Source organism: Prosopis cineraria, unplaced genomic scaffold (genome assembly GCF_029017545.1).
Source record: "Prosopis cineraria cultivar Desert tree isolate PC_DT_omini unplaced genomic scaffold, ASM2901754v1 PC11, whole genome shotgun sequence".
NCBI lineage: Eukaryota > Viridiplantae > Streptophyta > Magnoliopsida > Fabales > Fabaceae > Prosopis > Prosopis cineraria.
In genome coordinates, this window is record NW_026555342.1 from 26,085,039 (window position 1) to 26,106,419 (window position 21,381).

At 32.1% G+C, this 21,381-nt stretch overlaps 2 protein-coding genes and 1 pseudogene across 2 annotated transcripts; 2 read left to right on the forward strand and 1 right to left on the reverse strand.

The window, feature by feature from the left end:
* LOC129285502 (G-type lectin S-receptor-like serine/threonine-protein kinase At4g27290) overlaps nucleotides 1–6,173 on the forward strand; it is a 39,016-nt pseudogene extending 32,843 nt beyond the window's left edge.
* LOC129285503 (G-type lectin S-receptor-like serine/threonine-protein kinase At4g27290) lies at nucleotides 1,809–3,887 on the forward strand. The gene has a single exon (XM_054921243.1). The coding sequence runs from the start codon at nucleotides 2,263–2,265 to the stop codon at nucleotides 3,544–3,546; it is 1,284 nt and encodes a 427-aa protein (XP_054777218.1). The 5' UTR covers nucleotides 1,809–2,262; the 3' UTR covers nucleotides 3,547–3,887.
* A 2,847-nt stretch (nucleotides 6,174–9,020) lies between the features above and the next one.
* LOC129285105 (receptor-like serine/threonine-protein kinase SD1-8) lies at nucleotides 9,021–14,870 on the reverse strand. The gene is given in 9 exon segments (XM_054920661.1): nucleotides 9,021–9,244; nucleotides 9,247–9,526; nucleotides 9,620–9,770; nucleotides 9,852–10,089; nucleotides 10,188–10,398; nucleotides 10,503–10,687; nucleotides 10,775–10,804; nucleotides 10,807–10,917; nucleotides 13,554–14,870. Coding segments are annotated over 9 exon segments (2,523 nt in total). The 5' UTR covers nucleotides 14,842–14,870; the 3' UTR covers nucleotides 9,021–9,215.
* Nucleotides 14,871–21,381: the final 6,511 nt, after the last annotated feature.

Sequence of the window (21,381 nt, forward strand, 5' to 3'; positions counted from 1 at the left end):
CTTGGGAATTTACTGAACGATCAATATTTGAGCAATTTAATGGATTGGTCACCCTTGTAGCAAATCAGGTAACATTATAAGTATTTGCCCTTTTTCTCACTTAGGTGACTAGATGTTTCTAATCGATGACTTTATATATATATATATTTTTTGTCCCTTTGCCCTTTTGTTGAGACTCTTAAATTAGTTGCGATTTGACGTAAGTTAATTGATCCCTTGAAACTTAACTATAAGTCTCCCTAAAATGTAAATTAACATTTCGCCAAAAAGAATTAGCATTTTACAAAATATTATTATTTTTTAAAATCAAATGTTTAAGTTGGGAAAAATATCCATGAAATTGACTGCCAGGAGTATTGAGTAGTCTAAAGTGACAAAAAGAAGGCAAAAATATCCATAATGTTACCTAAGTTAGTACAAGAGTGGCCAATTGTTAAATACCTCAAATGTCGATCATTTAGCGAACGCCCAAGGATATTGACTTTTTTCCTTTGACATGGAGTAAAAAAGGGTAAAAATATTTATAAAGTCGTTCACTAAGGACATCTAGTAGCCTAAAGTGAGAAAAGGGATAGGAATGCCTATAATATTACTTCAATAGGTGCGATAGTGACTAATCCATCAAAATCGATACTACATAGTTTCTTTCCATTTGACAATACCTTAATAGAGATTTCAAACATTTCTCGAGCGAAGACTTTTTGAAGAAATTTCTAATAATTTAGCATGATCTTTTAGAACTCTCTTATTTAGGCAATGAATTTGAGCTAGCAAGCTGGCCAGAAAGAGATGCAATATTGTAAATGAAGTTGGAAGAAAATTGAGCTATAAGGAACTTTCTTTATCAATTCGATCACTAAGAAGAAACTTCAATAGTACAATATTTTTTTTAAAAAATGAGTGATTTAATTTGTTGTTCGGTTAAAATGACATTTTTACATTCATATTTTGTACATTTGAAAAATAGGAAGAAGAAAAAAAAATGAAGGTGCTTTGAGAAGAAGGGAAAGTAGCAAAAGAAAAAGTGGTAGTGGATATAATAGAAGTGGAACTAAAGAGATTATAGAAGAAGAAGAGGCAGATTGCCCTCCAATGCTACCTTTATTATCAAAACTAAGCTTCAAGTGGAGACTCATCATCATATAATGACCTATTAAATTTTGCAAAATTCTACCTAGAAATATTTTTTAATTCACATCAGTGAAAAATTATCAACTTCTGCTTAGATGTCAGCTAAATGGTTAACATTTGAGGGATTTAACAGATTGATTACTGTTACAACTACTAAAATAACGTTGAGTCTTTATGTCATTTTTCTTACTTTAGACTATTGAATGTCTTTGGTCGACGACTTTATAAAAATTTTTACTTTTTTTAAGTCTACGTCAGTGACAAAAATAGTCAATGTCTGTTTAGGTGTTAACTAAATGATTAACATTTAAGAAGAGATTTAACATATTTATTGCTCTAACGCCAACTTAAGTAATCTTATTAATATTTTTATTCTTTTTTCTTTTTTAAAATTACTAAATACTCCTGATGGATCACTTCTTAGGTATTTTTGTTCATTTACCTGTTTGAGTTTCAACAATTAACTAGTCAGTATTGACAACGGATATTTTGTCGGCGCAATTACAAATGCAACGCCCAACAGCCATGCCACCGCACCTTTCTGCCGCTGTTATGATCGATGCCTTTCCAGTGACGGTAAGGTCAGTTTTCTTTTCAAATTTGGATGGCTGTTCTTCTTTGAACTGGTAATTATTTTACTAATCTCTAAAGTCAAATTCAAATGTTTAAGTGAGGGACGATGACAAGAAATGGAAATTTGAGCACTCCACCAATAAATGGTCGATAATCTATGAAGAAATTTTAATACTTCAAAGATTGGAAGAAGAAAATTCATCTTGACCTAGCTGAAAACAAATGACTTTCCTTTTTTACCCCTTAAAAATCTCCACTACCATTAACTTTTAATGCAATCAAAGGAATTTCTAGAAACGAGTAACGCTCATATCCCCATTCCTGACTTGTTCGTTGTTGTATTCCGTCAAAACCATAGAATTTGGCCTTAGCTTGGAAAACAGTTGTTCACAGAGTCTGGAGTTATTTTTATTTGAGTCCCTCTCTTTCTTCACTACCTGTTTGCAGGAATAATATCTTCAACAAGTTTTGCTTTTATTTGAACTCCTTTTTCCCCTTCGTTTTCTTCCCCAGTTTCTTGGTTGCACTGCTTTTTGTGGGAGAAAGGAGAGGGTACATATGCGTAATCTTCTTCTCTTTGGTTTTAGTCTTACTTGTCTATTTGTCCTTCATAAAACTTCATCAGCAGCAGATACCTTAACTCCAAAGCAATCTATTATAGATGGCCAAGAGCTTACTTCTGCTGGACAATTTTTTGTTCTTGGATTCTTCAGCCCTGGAAACTCCAAAAGTCGATATGTAGGGATATGGTATAAAAATATTACGCCCCAAACTGTCGTTTGGGTTGCGAACAGAGAGAAACCACTGAATGACTCAAGTGGGAAAATCGCATTCGGTGCTGATGGGAATCTTGTTCTCTTGGATGGAAAAGAGAACCTTATGTGGTCTTCAATTTCCTCAAGAGCAATTCAAGCTCCAATTGCAAAGCTGCTAGATTCTGGGAATTTTGTTTTGATTAATGGAAAAGGTGATTCTGGAAGTTATATGTGGCAAAGCTTTGATCACCCTACTGATACTTTGTTACCAGGCATGAGGCTAGGTTGGGATAAGAATTCAGGCCTAAACAGGTACTTGACTTCTTGGAAGAGTGAAAATGACCCATCTAAAGGAAACTTTATCTACATCTTTGACCGTGTTGAATTTCCTGAAATAGTTCTTCGCGAGGGATCCATTATCAAGTTTCGGAGTGGAATTTGGAATGGTGTTGGATTAAATGCGGACATTTGGACATCATTTACAGCCTTCAAGCCAGAACTATCAGTAAGTGACAATGAGGTAGTATATTGGAATGACCCAGGAGATTTACTTACAAGGTATGTAATGAGATATGATGGGCTAGCTGAAAGATATATATGGGACACCCATACTCTAAAGTGGACTAATATCTATGAGGCAAGAAGAGACTCTTGTGATAATTATGGAATTTGTGGGGCAAATAGTATCTGCAATATCAATAGGATCCCTGTTTTATGTGATTGCTTGATTGGCTTCAAACCTAAATCTCAAGAAGAATGGAATGCATTTAATTGGTCTGGAGGATGCACTAGGAGGAAGCCATTAAACTGCACCCAGGTTGACAAGTTTGAAATGTTAAGCTGGGTGAAATTGCCAATGTTACTGGAATATTGGACTCAAGATAATATGACTCTTCAAGAATGTAAGATGAAGTGCTTGGAGAACTGTTCTTGTACAGCTTATGCAAACTCCGCTCTCAATGGAGGGCCTCATGGCTGCTTGATTTGGTTTGGCAACTTGGTTGACATGAAGGTTCTCCAAACTAGAGTAGGTCCACAACAGGACCTCTATGTGAGGTTAGCCGCATCAGAAGTAGGTATGTACTGATTCTACTGCTGCCTTAGTACAGTAGAAATTGCTGCTTTTACAATGTCTGTTCTAGTATAGAAGCAGAGAATTGGAATCCCAGCTTCTTCTCAGTCTTGCTCACAAACTTCAGCCTAGGCTTGTAATTATCTTGCATTGAACTGTTGCAGTGACATGTTATGTTATTAGCTCAACTTATATTTTCATAGCCAACCATTTGACATGGGCAGCATTGATAGAGACAATATGCTCATCTACTAATACTTCAGTGGACTTTATTATTGATACTCTTGCACACGCGTGCGTGTTTTTAAAGATGCGTTCATGCTTAGAATCATTATTGTCTTCATTTTTTTCATGGATGTGAAGGGTTCACTTCTACATCTAGTAAAAGGAAAGTAGCAATGGTGGCTATACTGGTGTCATTTTCACTGCTTGTGTTGTGCTTCATAGTGTACCTTGCCAAGAAGTTTAAAGAGAAGAAGACGCAGAAGATCACAAACGCCAATTTGGGTAAGATTCTTTGAATTGCTTTTGGATACTTGTCTTGTCAACCTGGATTGTGCCATCCAATAGCTACTTCATATCTCCTTTAAATCTGAATAGGGGATGTGGTTTGCTGCAAAAAACAAAAAATGATTGTTTCAGAGATTGAGGCAAAGAGCAGATGATTGACATAGTTCGGCGATGTTTCTCATTATTCCTTCAAAAATTGTGTAATGCTAGTTGGGTCCCTTTTTTGGCCATTTGGCAAATCTGTAATGCAGCTAATGTCAAATAGTCATTGAATTTTAAAAAGGTTTGTCAAGGAAAATCATGAAATGTTCGAACATGTTAAGCAATTATGGTTGTCTTACTGGGAATTGCTTCTCCAAATTGTAGGGCACGGAAACCATAGTGAAGAGCATTCATTGCCTCTCTTTGATATGCATACCATTCTAGCTGCAACTAACAATTTCTCTGAGGAGAATCAGATTGGAAAAGGTGGTTTTGGGCCTGTTTACAAGGTGATTCTTCTCCATAAAAATGCATTAACTATTCTTTTATTAACGTTGTAAATTTTACATATGCATATTAAAATTCAGGGCAAGATGTCAGATGGACAAGAAATAGCTGTGAAAAGGCTATCAAAAACCTCAAAACAAGGGATCCAAGAGTTTATGAATGAAGTTGGATTGGTTGCCAAATTCCAACACCGAAATCTTGTCAGGCTTTTGGGCGGATGTGTTCAGGGAGAAGAAAGAATGTTGGTCTATGAATACATGCCTAGTGGAAGTTTGGACCGTTTTATTTTTGGTAAGACCACCGCTTCAAAATTATAATTTGTCATAACAACATATGAAATTCATTATGGGGATTGCTTGCTAATTGAATACATTCCTGATAGAAGTTTCAACATATGTTCTCTTTTAATTTTACTAATTTTCTCTGTTACATCTAATTGAGCTTTGGCTAATTTTTCTTAGATCCTAGACAAGGAAGTCTTTTGAATTGGAGGAAGAGGTATGAAATCATCATGGGGATTGCTCGAGGGTTATTATATCTTCATCAAGATTCTAGATTAACTATCATTCATAGGGACTCGAAAACAAGTAACATTCTTTTAGACAATGACTTGCTCCCCAAAATCTCTGATTTTGGTTTAGCTCATATCTTTGAAGGAGATCATTCATCAGTAAATTCAGCAGTAAAGACACAAAGAATTGTTGGGACATAGTAAGTTGTATGATGGGTTAATAAAAGTTTTTCCATTATAAAGACTAATAAAATGTCTTAGTTGTGGAATGGAAAAACTAATGTTTTGTTGTGTTTGATAATGTGCAGTGGTTACATGTCACCTGAATATGCACTACGTGGACTATTGTCCTAAATCTGATGTATTTAGCTTTGGGGTTATAGTGTTAGAGATGTTGAGTGGCATAAAAATAGTCGCTACAGAAGTCCAGATTACTGCCGTAATCTGTTGGGGCAGGTAACCTCATTTAGCTACATGCGATGCAATATCTATGTTAAAGCCTTTCCTTTGATTGATTTTCTTGGGAACCGGTACTTACATCTTGTTTCTCAGGTATTTCCCTCAAGTTTTCTATGATATTATATTTGAATATTTGTTTTTAACTTAGCTGCACATCATTGTACCCATCGAAAGAGCTCTTCCTCGCATGACAATTCATTTGAAGAACTTCATAGAATTGCATGTAAGTATTCTCTTTTTTTGTGATTTGTTCTCCATTACTAACTTCTTTTGCTGCATCTAGGCGTGGATACTGTGGAAAGAAAAACGGCCCTTGGATTTTATGGATGTAAATTGTGACTTGACAGATATGTCAACTGAACTAATCAAATGCCTGCAAATTGGTCTCTTATGTGTGCAAAAGTTCCCTGAAGATAGACCAACTATGCTGTCTGTGGTTTTCATGTTGTCCAATGAATGCATGGCACTTCCCGAACCCAAGGTTCCTGGATTTTTCATGGAGGAGTTTGGTGATTATAGTCAGGACCATTTTAGTAACAATGCTATGACTATTACACTTTTGGAAGCCCGGAATTAGGAACTTGCCGTGGTTTTATTCTTTTATGTTTGTAGTTGTAATATACAGAAATGCAAGACTTAATGCTCTTCAAATGTCTAAAACCATTCTTCTTTCTTCCTTTCCAGTTCCTATGTCAAGGTGATGAGAGAAAAGCTTGGACAGTTTGTCTTAATCTCTGGGAGGTCTCATTTTGATGAAAGTAAAACAGTTGTCTCATAACTATCTTAATCAAATGAAAATATAACTATTGATCCCTATAGTTTTAATGTGTTTTGGTATAGATTTTTATAGTTTTTATTTTTGTTGCTTTAGACCTTTCTAATATATCCTGTCTACAATACTAGTCCCTATGTTTTTTTTTTTAATATGCCCAAAAGGACAATGAGGTGGCACTAACAATATTAAATATGCTAACGTTTGTCTAATGTCATTAATCTTTGTGTTAAGGAATTTTGATTCAAAAAATTAAAACATAAAACAAAATGGGGTGGACAACGTTGTTAACCTATTGAATTATAATTCTCCTTTAACACAAATTAATAGTATTAGTCATATGTCAACATGTTTAACACCATTAGTACTATCTTAGTGTCCTCCTAGGCTTGTTCAAAAATAGAGAGACTAATGTTGCAAATGAGATAAACTAGGAGACTTGGAATTGACAAAAAAAAAAAAAACTACAAGGATGTATTCCAAGACATGCTAAAACTATGGGAATCTATAATTATATTTTTCCAAAATAGTTAATTGAGGTTGGTTTAGTTGCTAAAAATTGATTTTATATTTTACAAATGCATGGGTTCAAATTTTGCTAGTAATGTGAGAATCTTGTTAGTGGTTACTCTGTAAATATATTTACAAGTGCTCGTTGAGTTGTGAAATTTCTTTTAGCCCTATTAAGTCTTTGGGATTCAATCAACCTGAAAAACACGAAAATTAGATTTAAAAAAATTGATCCCACAAGCATTAAACAATGGAAAATTTCCATAAATTCAGGAAGTTATTTGCAATATATAAATATGCCAGATAACTAAAAGCTTTTTAAACTATCAACTATCAAGAAAGCATCTACTCTGTGACTAAGCCTTGCTCTGTTTGCTTTCTTGAAGATAATATTAACATGTTGTTCCCTCAAGATTTTTAGGCTTGGCTTCGATAGAACAAAAACTGAGGGAAAAAAAATAGGATAGAGGAAAATCTCTCAAAATAGTAAAATTTACTTGAGAGTTTTTCTTCATAGCATTTTTTAACTATTCAAATTAAGGGTTAATGCAAATCGTGATAGTGTACTAGGAAATTCGATTTACATTTCAGGTCTCAACTTTTCAGTGTGTCCCAACAAAAATATTTTCCACATTTGTCCCACTCTCAAATAAAATATTGCTCGCCTTGATAGCTATATATATGCAAGTTGGTGATCAATACTGCTATCAAGTTAGAGAACTATAGACAAATTAAGATGTATTTTCTCTCTTATTATAGTGCACTAAATATTTATATTTTAAAACGAATGTGTTGCATTGAATATAATTTTAAGTGATTGATTGGTTTTTTTTTAATCCACAAATCTTTTTATTAAAAATAATTTTACTTGAAGTATTATTGATCATTAAATGTGAACATATCTTTCAATAAAAAATTAAATCTGATTTACCATATTGTGAAAGACATGTTTTTTTTTTAATTAAACTCAACTTCTATTAACGATTGACTAATGTAACTTTTTTTTTTTTAATTCCTTTGAAAGTGTGAATAGGTGGGACTTTATCAACTTTTATGCAAGCCGAGGACTTTGAAACTTTGTTTGGATGGCCATAAAAAAGAGAGGTTAGGTAAAAAAAAGACAAAAAACAAAAATTACAAAGCTTTGTCAAAATTATATATTTAAATGCAAACCATTTAGGAGAGACTTAGAAATTGACAGCTGTTTCGAATTATGTATGTTAACAAATTCAATAGGGTAGAAGACTTGAAAAGCAGAGCACCTGGTCAATAAATTATTCCTAGTTTGTGTAAATCACACGAGTCATACCTCTGAATAGATATGAATCTGACCTTGTGACAGAGAGAGAAAAATTGGATTCATTTAAATATATTATGCCTTCAAGAAACTTTTGGGAACAAATAACACTCATACCTTCATGATCTTTTATTTTATATTTGAATATCTATACACACACACTTATATCAACACACATATTTATATATGTACATTGTGATCATACCCCATCCATCATATTCATTAATGTTGGCATGTTGCTTATCAACGGCAAGTAAACATGACACCCAAAAAAAAAAAAAAAGTGTTCAGGGTCTCAGTTCTTGAACTTATAATTTAAAAACAAAATTGATTATGCATGTGAATATTGATCTTAGTCTTTCAACGTTCTGTTTTTTTGCATGTCTTATATATCCCTCTATTTAAAATGAGACGAAAATAGAAAAGAGAGAATTGCACGCGGAAGAAAAGTTTTTTTTTTTTTTTTCGCTGTGTTAACGGAAAACCAAAGTGAAAAATATCTTTTTTTTTTCTCTCCTAATTTTTTCCTTATTCTTATATTCTTCCCATTCCAAACAAAGCCTAAATTATCATTCATTTGTAGCATATAGCTTAACTTTAAAAAGTTATGCTATAAGTCAGATAATTTAACACTGTTAGTGCTACATTATTATTCCTTTGGACATATTTAAAAATAAAAAAACTAACATTATAAACAGAAAAACTATAGGTACTTGGAACAATGAAAAAAAAAATGTACAAGGATCAATAAGAAAACATAATAAAACTATTGAGACTAATAATTATGTTTTTTTTTGTGTATTTTTTTTAATTGCCTTGCTAATAAGAACTGTGTTGCCCAATCTCATGCAGAATCACAGTACATTAATTCATCACCCATTTCTAAAAATGACTTGTAACTATAAAAAAAAAATGAGGATAAAAATAAGTAATACACAATATAATCAAATGCCAGTTATAAGGCAGCAGAAATATGTATTACTATTCAGTAAAGGTATCTCTCCCTTATATACACCAAAACAAGATCAAAGATCTGAAAGACGCCGCAACTATCATATGCAAAAAAATTTACATACTCTCAGCAAAATCATTTGAAATATACAGATTTGTTTTATGAATAACTATACCTGTTTTCACTACCTAGCATGTAGCATTGTGACTGTACTTCATTCACACTGTATGATTGGTCTTGTTTACTTGAAGAAGACTCTGTTTCATTAGGGTTTCTTCCTACGCAAAAGCCAGGGGTTTTAGGTTGTGGCATCAATACAGTTTCACTACTCAACATCAATACCACGGTGGGCATGGTAGGTCGATCTTCTGCACGCTCTTGGACACATAGGAGTCCGACTTGTATGCATCGAAGAACTTCGGATGGCGAATATAAATCCGCGATCGATGGATCGATCATTTCAAGTGCTTTTCCTTCTTTCCATTGATTCCATGCCTGTAATTGAAGCACAGATCTTTTTCAGCACAAGATGATATGACAAAATATGAACTGAAGTCATTACCTAATGACAGATACTCTTGCACTTACATGTCCAAGAAGATTTAATTCGTCGTTTGAGTAATAGAACCCTCTGTTCTTCCTGGCAGTTATGATCTCAAGTACTAGAACGCCAAAACTGAAAACATCAGACTTTATTGAGAAGAGTCCATCCATGGCGTATTCTGGAGACATGTAACCACTGCATAATGGGAGAACATATTAAATATGAGGTCACGATATTGAGTCTTAAGGAGTGTAAGATACTTTTGAAAACACTTACTATGTTCCAACAACTCTTATTGTATTTGCTTCTGTTTGATTTGTTCCAAAAATTCTAACCATTCCAAAATCCGATATTTTTGGATTCATTTCTTCATCAAGTAAGACGTTGCTGGCTTTAAGATCCCTATGGATGATCCTAAATCTAGAATCTTGATGCAAGTAAAGAAGTCCTCTTGCAATGCCACATATAATGTGGAAGCGCTTTTGCCAATTTAGTATGGATCTTCTTGCTTTGTCTGGAAAACAGGTAGAAGTTTCATTCCTAATGAATCAAACTTGACTGCAATAAAAATCACAACAAAGCTTAAAAATACACAATGTGATTACAACTTACCAAACAAAATGGAATCAAGGCTTCTATTCTCCATGTACTCATAAACTAGCATCTTCTCATCCATCTCAACACAGCAACCAAACAACCGAACAAGATTTCGATGCTGAAGTCTCACTAATAACCTGACCTCATTCTTAAATTGTTCAGTTCCTTGCCCAGAGTTTCTTGATAACCTTTTCACAGCAATTTCTTGGCCTTCCATTAATCTACCCTGGCATAACAACAACCAGTCTCTCCCTATTAGTTTCTTAATTCTGCTGTGTAATATTGAAGGTTAGTGTCTTAAGAGATATCATATCAGGGGGGAAATTTTACCTTGTAAACACTGCCAAAGCCTCCTTCTCCAAGCTTGTTTTCTTCGGAGAAGTTGTTTGTAGCCGTTGATATGGTGTTAAAATCAAACAATGGCAACTCTAGTTCATCCATCTCACTTTCACCAGATTTACCTCTATTGCTTGTGAACACTGGCTCATTCATTAGAGAATCTTGACTAAATCCACCTATAAAAACAAGCGAAACATTTTGTCGAACATCTCATCTGCATACGATAATAAGCATTCATACAAGAAATATTATTTATGTATTACCTCTAGATTCAGTCCTCCCTTTCAACATCTCCGCAATTTCCTTCTCTTCCAGATGAAATAAATGAGTAATCCCAATAGTACAACAGCTATGGAAACTGTAATGCCTATAGCCTTAGCTTCCACATTGTTCTTCTCAGATCCACCTGCAGATTCTATATAATCTGAGTATAACTGATATCTAAGTAGAGATATTATATATTCACTTTTGTGCATAATTATATATATTATATTTTTTTAGTTGATAACTGCAAGTTCTAACGTCAAAATGTGTAAATTAAGTCAGAAATAAAACTCTGTAGCAGACGATGAGCTCACGTCATGGAAATTACTCCGGAGCTTCACTGTGATGCAAAAGCGGCTTTGCGCATAAAAAGCTCTTTTGCAAAGTAGGCATGAGAAATTGAAACTAACAATGGAAATTTGCTGAGTAGCAATAGAACCAACTTGCATTGGCTCTGTTTTTCTGTTGTTTGGTCCCACTTGTAATCAAGAACTACGCAACTTCAAAGAAAACAGAGTCTTCAAAAAAGGTGAATAAGGAAAAGAAGAAAAAGAAGGCACAAAGTTGGCTAGTTTTGAATTTTTAGATTGCTTGATAGTTACATAGCAATGTGGGAAAAGAAGCACTCCCGCCATAATAATTGTTGAAAAACAACTTTTTTGGATCCCATCATAAAAGTTAGTTGGTATGAGTTACATTTCACCAAACTCCAAGCTCCATTCTCATTTTAGAATGTAGTTTTGTTTAATATGGTGCTTTAGGTATTAGTGCATAGTTCAAAAACATGTTGAGGTCCATAAATATGATCATACATATGCAAATGGACAATTCAATACATCTTTTTAAATTTGACTAATTGATTTAATAATTTATTTTCACATGATAATTATTTGGTATCTAGTATTACCATAAAAGTCAAAACCAAAATCTTATTTAAAAAGTACCAAATTCTTTCTATTTGACTTAACCACTAAAACTATAAGTGATACAATCGTAATTACACATCAATAACATGCAAATAAATGATCAATTCAACCACCTTTATATATATATATATATATATTAAAGTTTTAAATCATTGACTTCCATTCATACCCATCTCACTCGAATCCAACAGCCCACTTAGCATCAAGGTGGCTCAATCAAATTTTTTCTTGTTATGAATTCAACCTGTTGTAGGGTTCAATTATAATTAATAAAACTTTCATTTAATTTTTTAAAGAAAATTAGGTAAATCAACAATTTTGCAGCAGGGTAGACAATTCACTCACGTTTCAACTTTAATTATGTAAACAAAATGTGAAATAGCCACTAATTGTGGGGCCCAAGATATACACAAGTAAAAGAGGTCGGCCCAAACTTAAAATTGAATGGGCCCATATAGTGCATTTTCAGTTGCTTTTCATCCAGAAGCAAAACATATGCCACCCTCTCGTGGGTCGACAAACTTTTTGAAAAGTCTCTTTTTTTATGATACTCTCAAATTTCTTTAATTTAATTAATCCTCTTGAAAAAGTCCTAGAAAGGACTTCAAAACTAGCATTAATTTCTTAAAAAGATATAACATATTTTTAAATGAGAAAGAGTAAAAAAAAATGATGACAAGAAAGAGTATATTACTGTCCCAAAAAAAAATGAGAATAAATTAAAAAATTGCGTAAAATTAATGAAAATGCCAAAAATAAATTTTATTCAATTTTATTTCCTGAAAATTAGGGTAATTAATTAAGAGAATTTTAGAGCTAAGAAATTTTTAAAAGAATTACTTTTCATCTTCTCTGTTGTTCAAATAATTTAAAATCAAAGCTTCAAAATGTAACAAAAAATGTCAATGAATTCCCAAAAAAAACGACGGTTTTCAGGCCCAAAAAAAAAACAAAAACATCAATAATTTCAAATTCTCCCACATTTTTCCGCGTTAAAGAAGGAAAAGTAATATATTTTCTCTTCAAAACTCTATAACCAATAATCAAATTTGACCTAAAAATAGACAGGTATGCAAGTCAAGTCAAAGTTAATATGATCTGAATTCACAACTAAGAAAAACAGCAATCGAACACTCCAACCGATCTGTCCTTTTCCCCCAAAACCATCCCCTTCTTGGACTTACATGTGTTCGTCATCTCAAAATAATACAGATCCTCACCAGATTTCACGGATCCAATTCTTATTAAATTAATTTTTTATACATTGATAATCATAAAATTAAGATCATTTTAATTTTATTTTTATTCAAAACTTAAACATATAATTTTAATTTAAAAATAAAAAATAGACTGTCCAAATGATTCTGGACCAACAAAATGAGATACACCCTAATCAGTGGCAAAGCCTTACCCTGGGCCACAAATTTACTTAAATATTAAAATTTAAAAAAATAATTTAATCATTAAAAATTTGATAAATAATTAAATAGTAAATAATCAAATAGGTTTAAATTTTAAAATATCAAAAATAAGGGATGCAAATTATAAAAGTTTGCACTTTAGTATGTAATGTTCTCCAAATATGCCCCTATGCCTACAGTCTACTAACCATAATGTTCATCATCTTAAAAACGTGAAAATGACTTCTGTTTTTTTGGGCGGGGGGGTGGTTGTCAAAACATGTTCTGTTCATTCAGAGTTCTACATTTAGAAGTTCATTACCCATATATAACCTAAATTATTTAAGAATAATATTAATCAAACTGCAAATTCTAACATGAACAGGAAACAGATAATCAATCAAACCCAGAACATAAAATCAATCAAAACAAAGGATTTATTGGAAACATACCTACATCAGAAGCTGCTAATCTGACATGCAGATCTTGGCCGCCATCAGTATAAACTCTCATATCTACGAGTTCATCAGTCCACATAACGCACCCAGTTCCTCCATTGGTGATCTCTATGTTCGCATAAGCAGTGCATGAACAATTCTTCTGACACAAACCTCCACAATCTACGAGGTTCATGCTTCTGTTCACGAACACCGAGGTTGTTTCAGGCAACTTCACGTTCTGTACCTTCAAGAACTTATCAGTCCCACAATCTAATTCTGTGTTCCTCACACACCCATCAGACCCATCTCTCAGATTCCATGCTTGTTTGTTCTTAGGACTGAACCCTTTCATACATGTACAAACTGGTGAAGCATTCGTGTCACATAACCCATAGGGACCACATTCTTTGTAGTCATCGCATTGGTCTTTCGGAGCATACCAGAATTTGGTCCAAACTTGGTTATCTGGTACCCAGGTTAATCGTTGAAGCTGACCATCAGGTGTTACGATGAGTCTTGAAAATAACGATTCGTTTCCGATGGTGAATGTGTAGTATAATTGGTGTTCATCCTCGTAGAAGTCGAACTTGATTGTGTCTGTGTCAGATTTCATTTCTGGAACCCCACTGAATCTTACCCCATTCCAAGGTCCACTTCTGTACAGTTTTGTCTGGTTGTTCCACAGGAAAATCTCTGGGAGGCCATGGAAATCGAGCTTGAAGGAGATAAGACCTGTGGATGGATCTTCACTTGAAGTCCATGATGTTATATGCTTCTCCATTTTTGTGTCGAAGTTATACAGAAGCTTCATGCCTGGTAAGAGCGTGTCTGTGGGGTAATCGAAGCTCTGCCAGAGAGAATTCGAATCGTTGGCTTCTCTGATAATCAGATTCCCGGAATCGAGAATCTGAAGAACCGGGTTTTTCGCTGCGGTTTGGTTCGATGACCATATGGGTTTCCCGGTTCGATCCACAATCTGCATATTGTTTCCTGTTTCTCCTCCGATCTTGAGAATCCCATTAGAATCCTCAAGTGGGTTGTCTCTATTTGCGACCCAAACCAGTGTACGATCTGGAATGTTCTTGTACCATATTCCCAGGTAGTATTTTGAATCATCTGAAGAGAAGAAACCCAGAACGAAAGCCTGTTTGGATGACAGAAGCGTCTCGTTGGTTTTGAGAGATTGGGTTGAGCTCAAGGTATCTGATGAAGAGAATGAAATTGCAGGGAAGCAAGAGAGGAAAGTGATGAAGAAGAACCAGAAATGATATTGGAGGAGGAGGTTAGTGACACCTCCCATAATCAATGGCTGGTTTTGCAGAACCAGAAAAAAGTGAGAGACTTTAGATTGTAAAAGTAGGTTATGTAGTTGGATTTCGTTTATATATGAAACCAATTTTCTCCTTAACTCTTCTTTCCTCACCTACTTTTCATATAGTTGATTTAGACTGTTGGGCCGTTTTAAATTTAATTTAATTTAATTTACTCTAAGTGTTTAAATTATGACATACTTTCAATTATATTTCACATATTAATTTTTATTTTTATGAAAAAAATTACATGTTTTTCGTTGTTGCCCTTAACTTTTTTTTATTATGAATAGTGAAAAGAAGTGTTTAGTTATTTGACCTAAAAAAAAAATTTAATTACTCCCTCTATTTTAAAATGTAAAGTATTTTTTAAGGGGTTAGATATTAAAAATATAAAAAAATTTTAATTTTTTAAGTTATAATTATTATCTTTTTAAGTGTCTTTATTGAATAAATTAGTTTATATTTATTTTAAGATCAAATACTTATTAAACAAGAGAGATTGTGAAAATATTGGGTTAATTTAAAAATAAGTAACTATTTTTATTGAGAGGTGAGATTTGGTTAAAATATTTTATATTTTTTAACAAAAGAAGTGTATATATTATATTTTTTATGATCACAATAATTAATACAAGGATAAATTTAAAAAATAATAATTTTGGAAAATACTAAATGTGCTACATTTTCGATCAAGCCTAGTTAGAAAAAAATGTCTTACTAGAATTGAGGGATTTGTCTTACTAGCTTTAATTTTAATTTTAATTATTGTATTATATATTAAATTCCAATCATCTAAATTTGGTCTAAATTATAAGAAAAAGAATTACCAACATATATTCAATCCAATATCACTTTAATAATAAGGTCATGAATTTGATTCTTGTGTAATATAAAATAAGTACTCTTTAAGAGATAATTCAAACAAGAAGGCGGCCTTATAACATTATTCAAATGTGAATTATTTGATAAATTGTGAATTATGGCGGTCACAGTAGGTTTGGCTGAGCCAGGTTTGATCTTGGCCCGAAGATTTTTGAGGAGTAGGACCAAGCTTATCAAATGACAATCACTTCTAGAAGGGGAAAAAGAAAAGAAAGAGAAGCACGCAGAATCCAAATTTGTAAATAATTAACTTTTAGTTGGTTTAGGTATGCAAGATGAGAAAATTGAACAAGTTGACAACGACAATGCATTTCACATTTAGTTCGACATTCCATGTTCCACTTGCTTTAATGTTTCTTGTTTGAATAATGCATTCCATAGTCCCATATTTGAAAAGGACAATTATATATATATATATATATATTGGTAAGATTATGGCGCAACATGTGCTTTCTGTGACCTAGCTAATGGTTAATTTCCTCAGATTTGATCATTTTTCCTAATACATCGATTCCATGACATCATCTTCTGGATTTTATGTTAAAAAAGGGGGACGGTATGAATCATTCAATAAATCAATTAATGATAGAAAGGTTGTGTTTGAAATCTCATTTCATTATTAAGGTACTTCAAAACGTTTTTTTTTTTTAATTTCTGGATATAAAAAAAGTTATGATTTAAATATATTAAAATTATATAATATAAAAGAATTTTTTTTTGTAGAAAAATATACTAAATTTCTAAAACTAGTGTTTAAACTTATATCATAGATTGAGCATATTTTCATATTCAAAACGCTTACAGAAGTCTTGATATATTATCCCTCAAAAATATTCTCACATCAGTAAAGAAATTTGATTTCACAACTTTATAAGTTATTATCCTTAACAACTAAAGTAAACTTTATTGGTAAATAGAAAATATCACATATTTCAATATTTTAATTAAACACAATAAAGGTGTATTCAACCTTTTAAAAAGTTGTGTTATTGTATCTTCTCTGAATGTGAAAAATATCTATTAATAATAAATGTAGTGCACTTGGTCTACCTAAGTTTTCTCTTATATCCTTCAATGAATTAGTTAATTATATTTAAAATTACACACTCTTTCTGCATTTACCATAAAAAAATTTATTAATTACACACTAAAAAGTTCAAATTGCCTTAAAGTATTTAACATGATGATTTAAAAATATTTTATAGTATTGAAGGAGGAAGTATGCCTTATAATCGTCATACATATGCCTATTTCCAAAGCTCGATGTCGATTATCAAGACGTAGGGCTTAGCTTGAAATCTATATATATATATATATATATATATATATATATGTTGCAAATTTTAATTAAATTAATTCTCAAATAATATTCAGCAAAGAATAAAGTTTAAATTTATAATGAAAAATATTTTCTTTTCAATTCCTTAATCACATATGCAATCAAACACTTTACTAACCAATTCAGCGAATGGATCCCAATACAGTAAAAATGGTGTGGTGGCTAGGAAGTGAACAATCCTTTCTGTGTATCTTATCCAATGGTTAGTAAGAGAAATATTCATAAAAAGACTTTTCACATGCAAAACACATTTGAGAAATCAACTATTTAGTGTGTGTTTAATTTTTAATTTACATCTGACAAAAGTACATTTGAGAGGATCCAACTATTTGTTGGATTTGGTAAAAACATATCCTAAATGTGATTTAAATGTGCTTTTGAAGGTTACCTACATAAGTCCTTGATCACATTATATACACTATGATTTATAAAAATATTTTTTAATAAATTTGCTTTATCACCAATTCGAACAATCAAAATTTAATTTGAATGATTTAAATTTAATAATAAATGTCTATAATTTTTTAAATTGATTATCTAAATTTATTTTGAATACAATTCAAATTTAGAAATTTTAATTAGTGTTTTTTAAAAAATAATATTTTTTGGAAGCCGTCAATTAGGATATTATCATTATTTTTTATTTCATTTATCAAAGTAAAAATTATAAAAAAATTAATATTAAATATGAATTGTTTCGTGTACATCTAAATAGTCAATTTATAAAAATTTTAAAAACAATATTAAATTGAACCATATAGATTAAATTTGTACTATCCAAATTAGTAATTAAGACATTTATTAAGAATTGTATAATTTATATACTTTTTAACAATTATAATTTTTTTAGTTAAACATGATTGTATGTTTAGTAATACTGCTTACTAGCCACATATAATTAATCATTAATTAAAACTCTACCATACCATAGTAAATAAAACAAAAGCAATGTTTCCAAATATTTACCATAATAAAAAGGGTTAAACATAGTCAAAGGTTTCAACGAAAAAGCCTAGGTATAAAAACCACTTTAAAGTCAGGATCTCATGATTAAATAAATTTGAAATTAGCATGTTCTAAAAGGTTTCCAAACACGTTAAAAAAAATAAGAGTTAAATAATGTTTGAGAAGTGTGGGAATTAGTTAGGCCTAAAAACAATCCAAAACAAGATCAAACAAGGTCAAAACAACGTGACAAATGCAATATGCCGTAACATGTGATACAAAAGCCATTCATGTGCAGCTAAAGGTACGATGCATTATGGCCTACACCTACTATGTTATACACTGTAGCGCACGCTACATGATAACAATGCTATCACAACAACATTTCAAAACAAATTTCTAGCACGCATACCTTTTAAGTCAGGCATCCAATTAAGATCATTCAAGAGCTTACACGTAGACGATTTCATAATCTAGCTAATATTACTGGCTTTGGTTTCACCAAATCCGATATCATATAGGGATTTTGGACACTCAGGGTGCCATTTCAATTAATTTTCATTCTTTCATAATCAATAAGTGTCTAAACTCCTACCAAATAGTCATTAACCCACACAATGCTTTAAACTACACTCAATGGACCATAAAGAAAGTTCCTAAATACCCAAACAACTCATACACATCACATAACCAAAATCAACCATCCAATAACCACAAATCAAGGGTCTGACCATATGAATTTTTCTCATAAGATATCATCAACATATCAAGGCATTCAAAGTGAATTTGTCACATCTAAATATACCTGCATATAAATTGGACCCAAACAAAAGCCAACAATGGGACAAACCCCAATGTTGGGCCAAATACCCTAAAATGCCAAATAATTAATGTTAATAGCTATATGCAAGCTTAAATTCATACATGACCCCTAATTGGAAAATATGTATTTAATCCACACAAAATAAAATCTAGGGACATTACAATCTAGAATCAAGCATCTCTATCCTCAAAGGCCTCCCTTTTTCCCTTAGTTGAATTCTCACCTATAAAATGCTAAACCACAAGAGTAAAGATAAACATCCCAATAACAAAAAAACTAAAACTCATACACGTGCAAGTGTGGTAGTCATAAGCATGCAATGGTGTATTTCAAATCAAGGTTATCCAAGTATTCAAGCATGCAATTAAGCTAGATATGAAATGCATGATCAATGCACCACCTTATTACTCTCCTTATTTCCTTTAGTTGAACCCATGACCTACTATTATGAATAAGACTAGTTCATGTGACTAGACTAACTCAAGCTCTACAATTGTGAGAAGTAATCCGGCTAAAGGCTCTCATGCTCACTTTCAAATCATGGATTCCCCCTCTCTTAAATCTCAAGGTTGTGATAATGCCAAACCCAATTATTCCCCTTAGGAACAAGTGATATAAGGTAATACCCAACTCATGCAATTTTCTAAAGGACAATAATAATACCAAGCAATTTAAATACAATCACACTAACCACTAGGGCCACTCATAGTGAAGGCTTATCATATGAATTTAAAGTCTCTACTTTCTTTATAGTGAACTCTCACTCAAATATGATAATGCCAAAAGTACAATTCTTGCTCTTTATGTACAATTTCATAAACTCATGCTTAACTATAGCATCAACCATTAACATGCTTGAATTTCTTGTTAATTAACAAATCATCTCATTAGCATTATATAACATATTCACCCACTTAACAATGTTTTCTAAAAAATAAAAAATATAAATTTTCATATTAAAATACATTGTAAGAATTTCACATAACTCATAACTATAAAAAAGCATATATAATAATGTAGGTTCCTAGTTATCTCAACTCTTAGTTTTACAAACCAAGAGTATCTGTGTAAACCAAGTTGAGCCTCCAACAAGCCTAAGTACACCAATAACCTAACCCAATTGCATGTGGTCAATCTACATTCTAATATGTCAATCATCATTAATGACCAATTATCATTGATTTACCTTATCAAAGTATGACCCAACCAAAATTCCTCATTGCGACCATCTACCTTAACAAAACATATTTCTCACTTGTATTGGTTTAGTTAGACTCCCATTAATTAAATTACCATCATTAGAAAACCTCATTGACATTAACTCACTTACTTAGCTTTAAGGTTGCTCTAATCCATCATTAAAACCCTAAATCACCATTAATAGTCTAACCTAGTGATTAGACACTTAAATAAACATCTATTAACTCTACTGAAATCAGAAACTAGGTAGAAACATCAACCATTTTTGGACACCTCCAACAATGTAATGTCCTAATTTTTATCTAAAACACTTATTGAAGGAATTATGCCCATTTAAGGTTTATTGAGGTCAATGAATAATTAGGAATTCATTTGTAACTATTTTTTAGGAATTAAAATGACTAAATTAATAATTGGGGATGATAAAGGGAAGAATTGGTGATTCTGTTGATCACCACTCATGAATATGATACTAAAGGGTGTCTTTGCTCATAAACGGGCCTTGCTTATTGAGGTTGTTGTCTCTATTGGTGACCACAAGCGAACAACACTAGTGCATGGCTTGATTGCTCGTGGATGTTGACAAGAGAGACAAACCTGATTTAAGTGGCTTTCTCTACTCACAAACAAGATTTGCATTGTCACGATCGCATGAAGATAAAGGCATTTATATCAGATCTTGATATGAAAATTAGATTAGAACACATGAGAAGAGAAGTGAAAAATGGAAAGCAATGTGAGGGCTCTACTAGGGCACAATTTTTTAGTGGCATGGAATTATTCTGATAAAAAAAATTATATATGATTATACTAGGTATGGAATTATTATGTTTGAAAGCATGTTTAATTGTTTGGAATTATACAAGATTCAGACTTTTAAAAAAGCTATGGTTAGTCAATTTCTAATTGATTTAATTATAATAACTTAATTCAATTGATTGTATTAATTTGCTAATTTTTTATTAACAGGAAAAACAAGCAAAAGGTAAAGAAATTTCCTGGAGAAATGAATGCTCCCACACAATGCCTCATGGGGGTTATCATCATGTCAATGATATCTTGATGGATGAGAAGTTGAAGAAAAGAGAAGAAGAAGCTAAATTCAATCCTTCTATTTTCTTATCGCACCACCACCTATCTCTTGTGAGGATAAATGGAGATATAGTCATCAATATAAGAAAAGAGTATATATAAGTGTCAAGTGCGAAGGCATGCGAGATTGTTGAAAAGATTATAAGTAACATTTAATTTTTTATTTTTTTTATTCAATTACCAATACAAAATGTTATGATATTTGTTTTGTTTATTATAGGAGACCCTTAAGGAATAACAATCTCA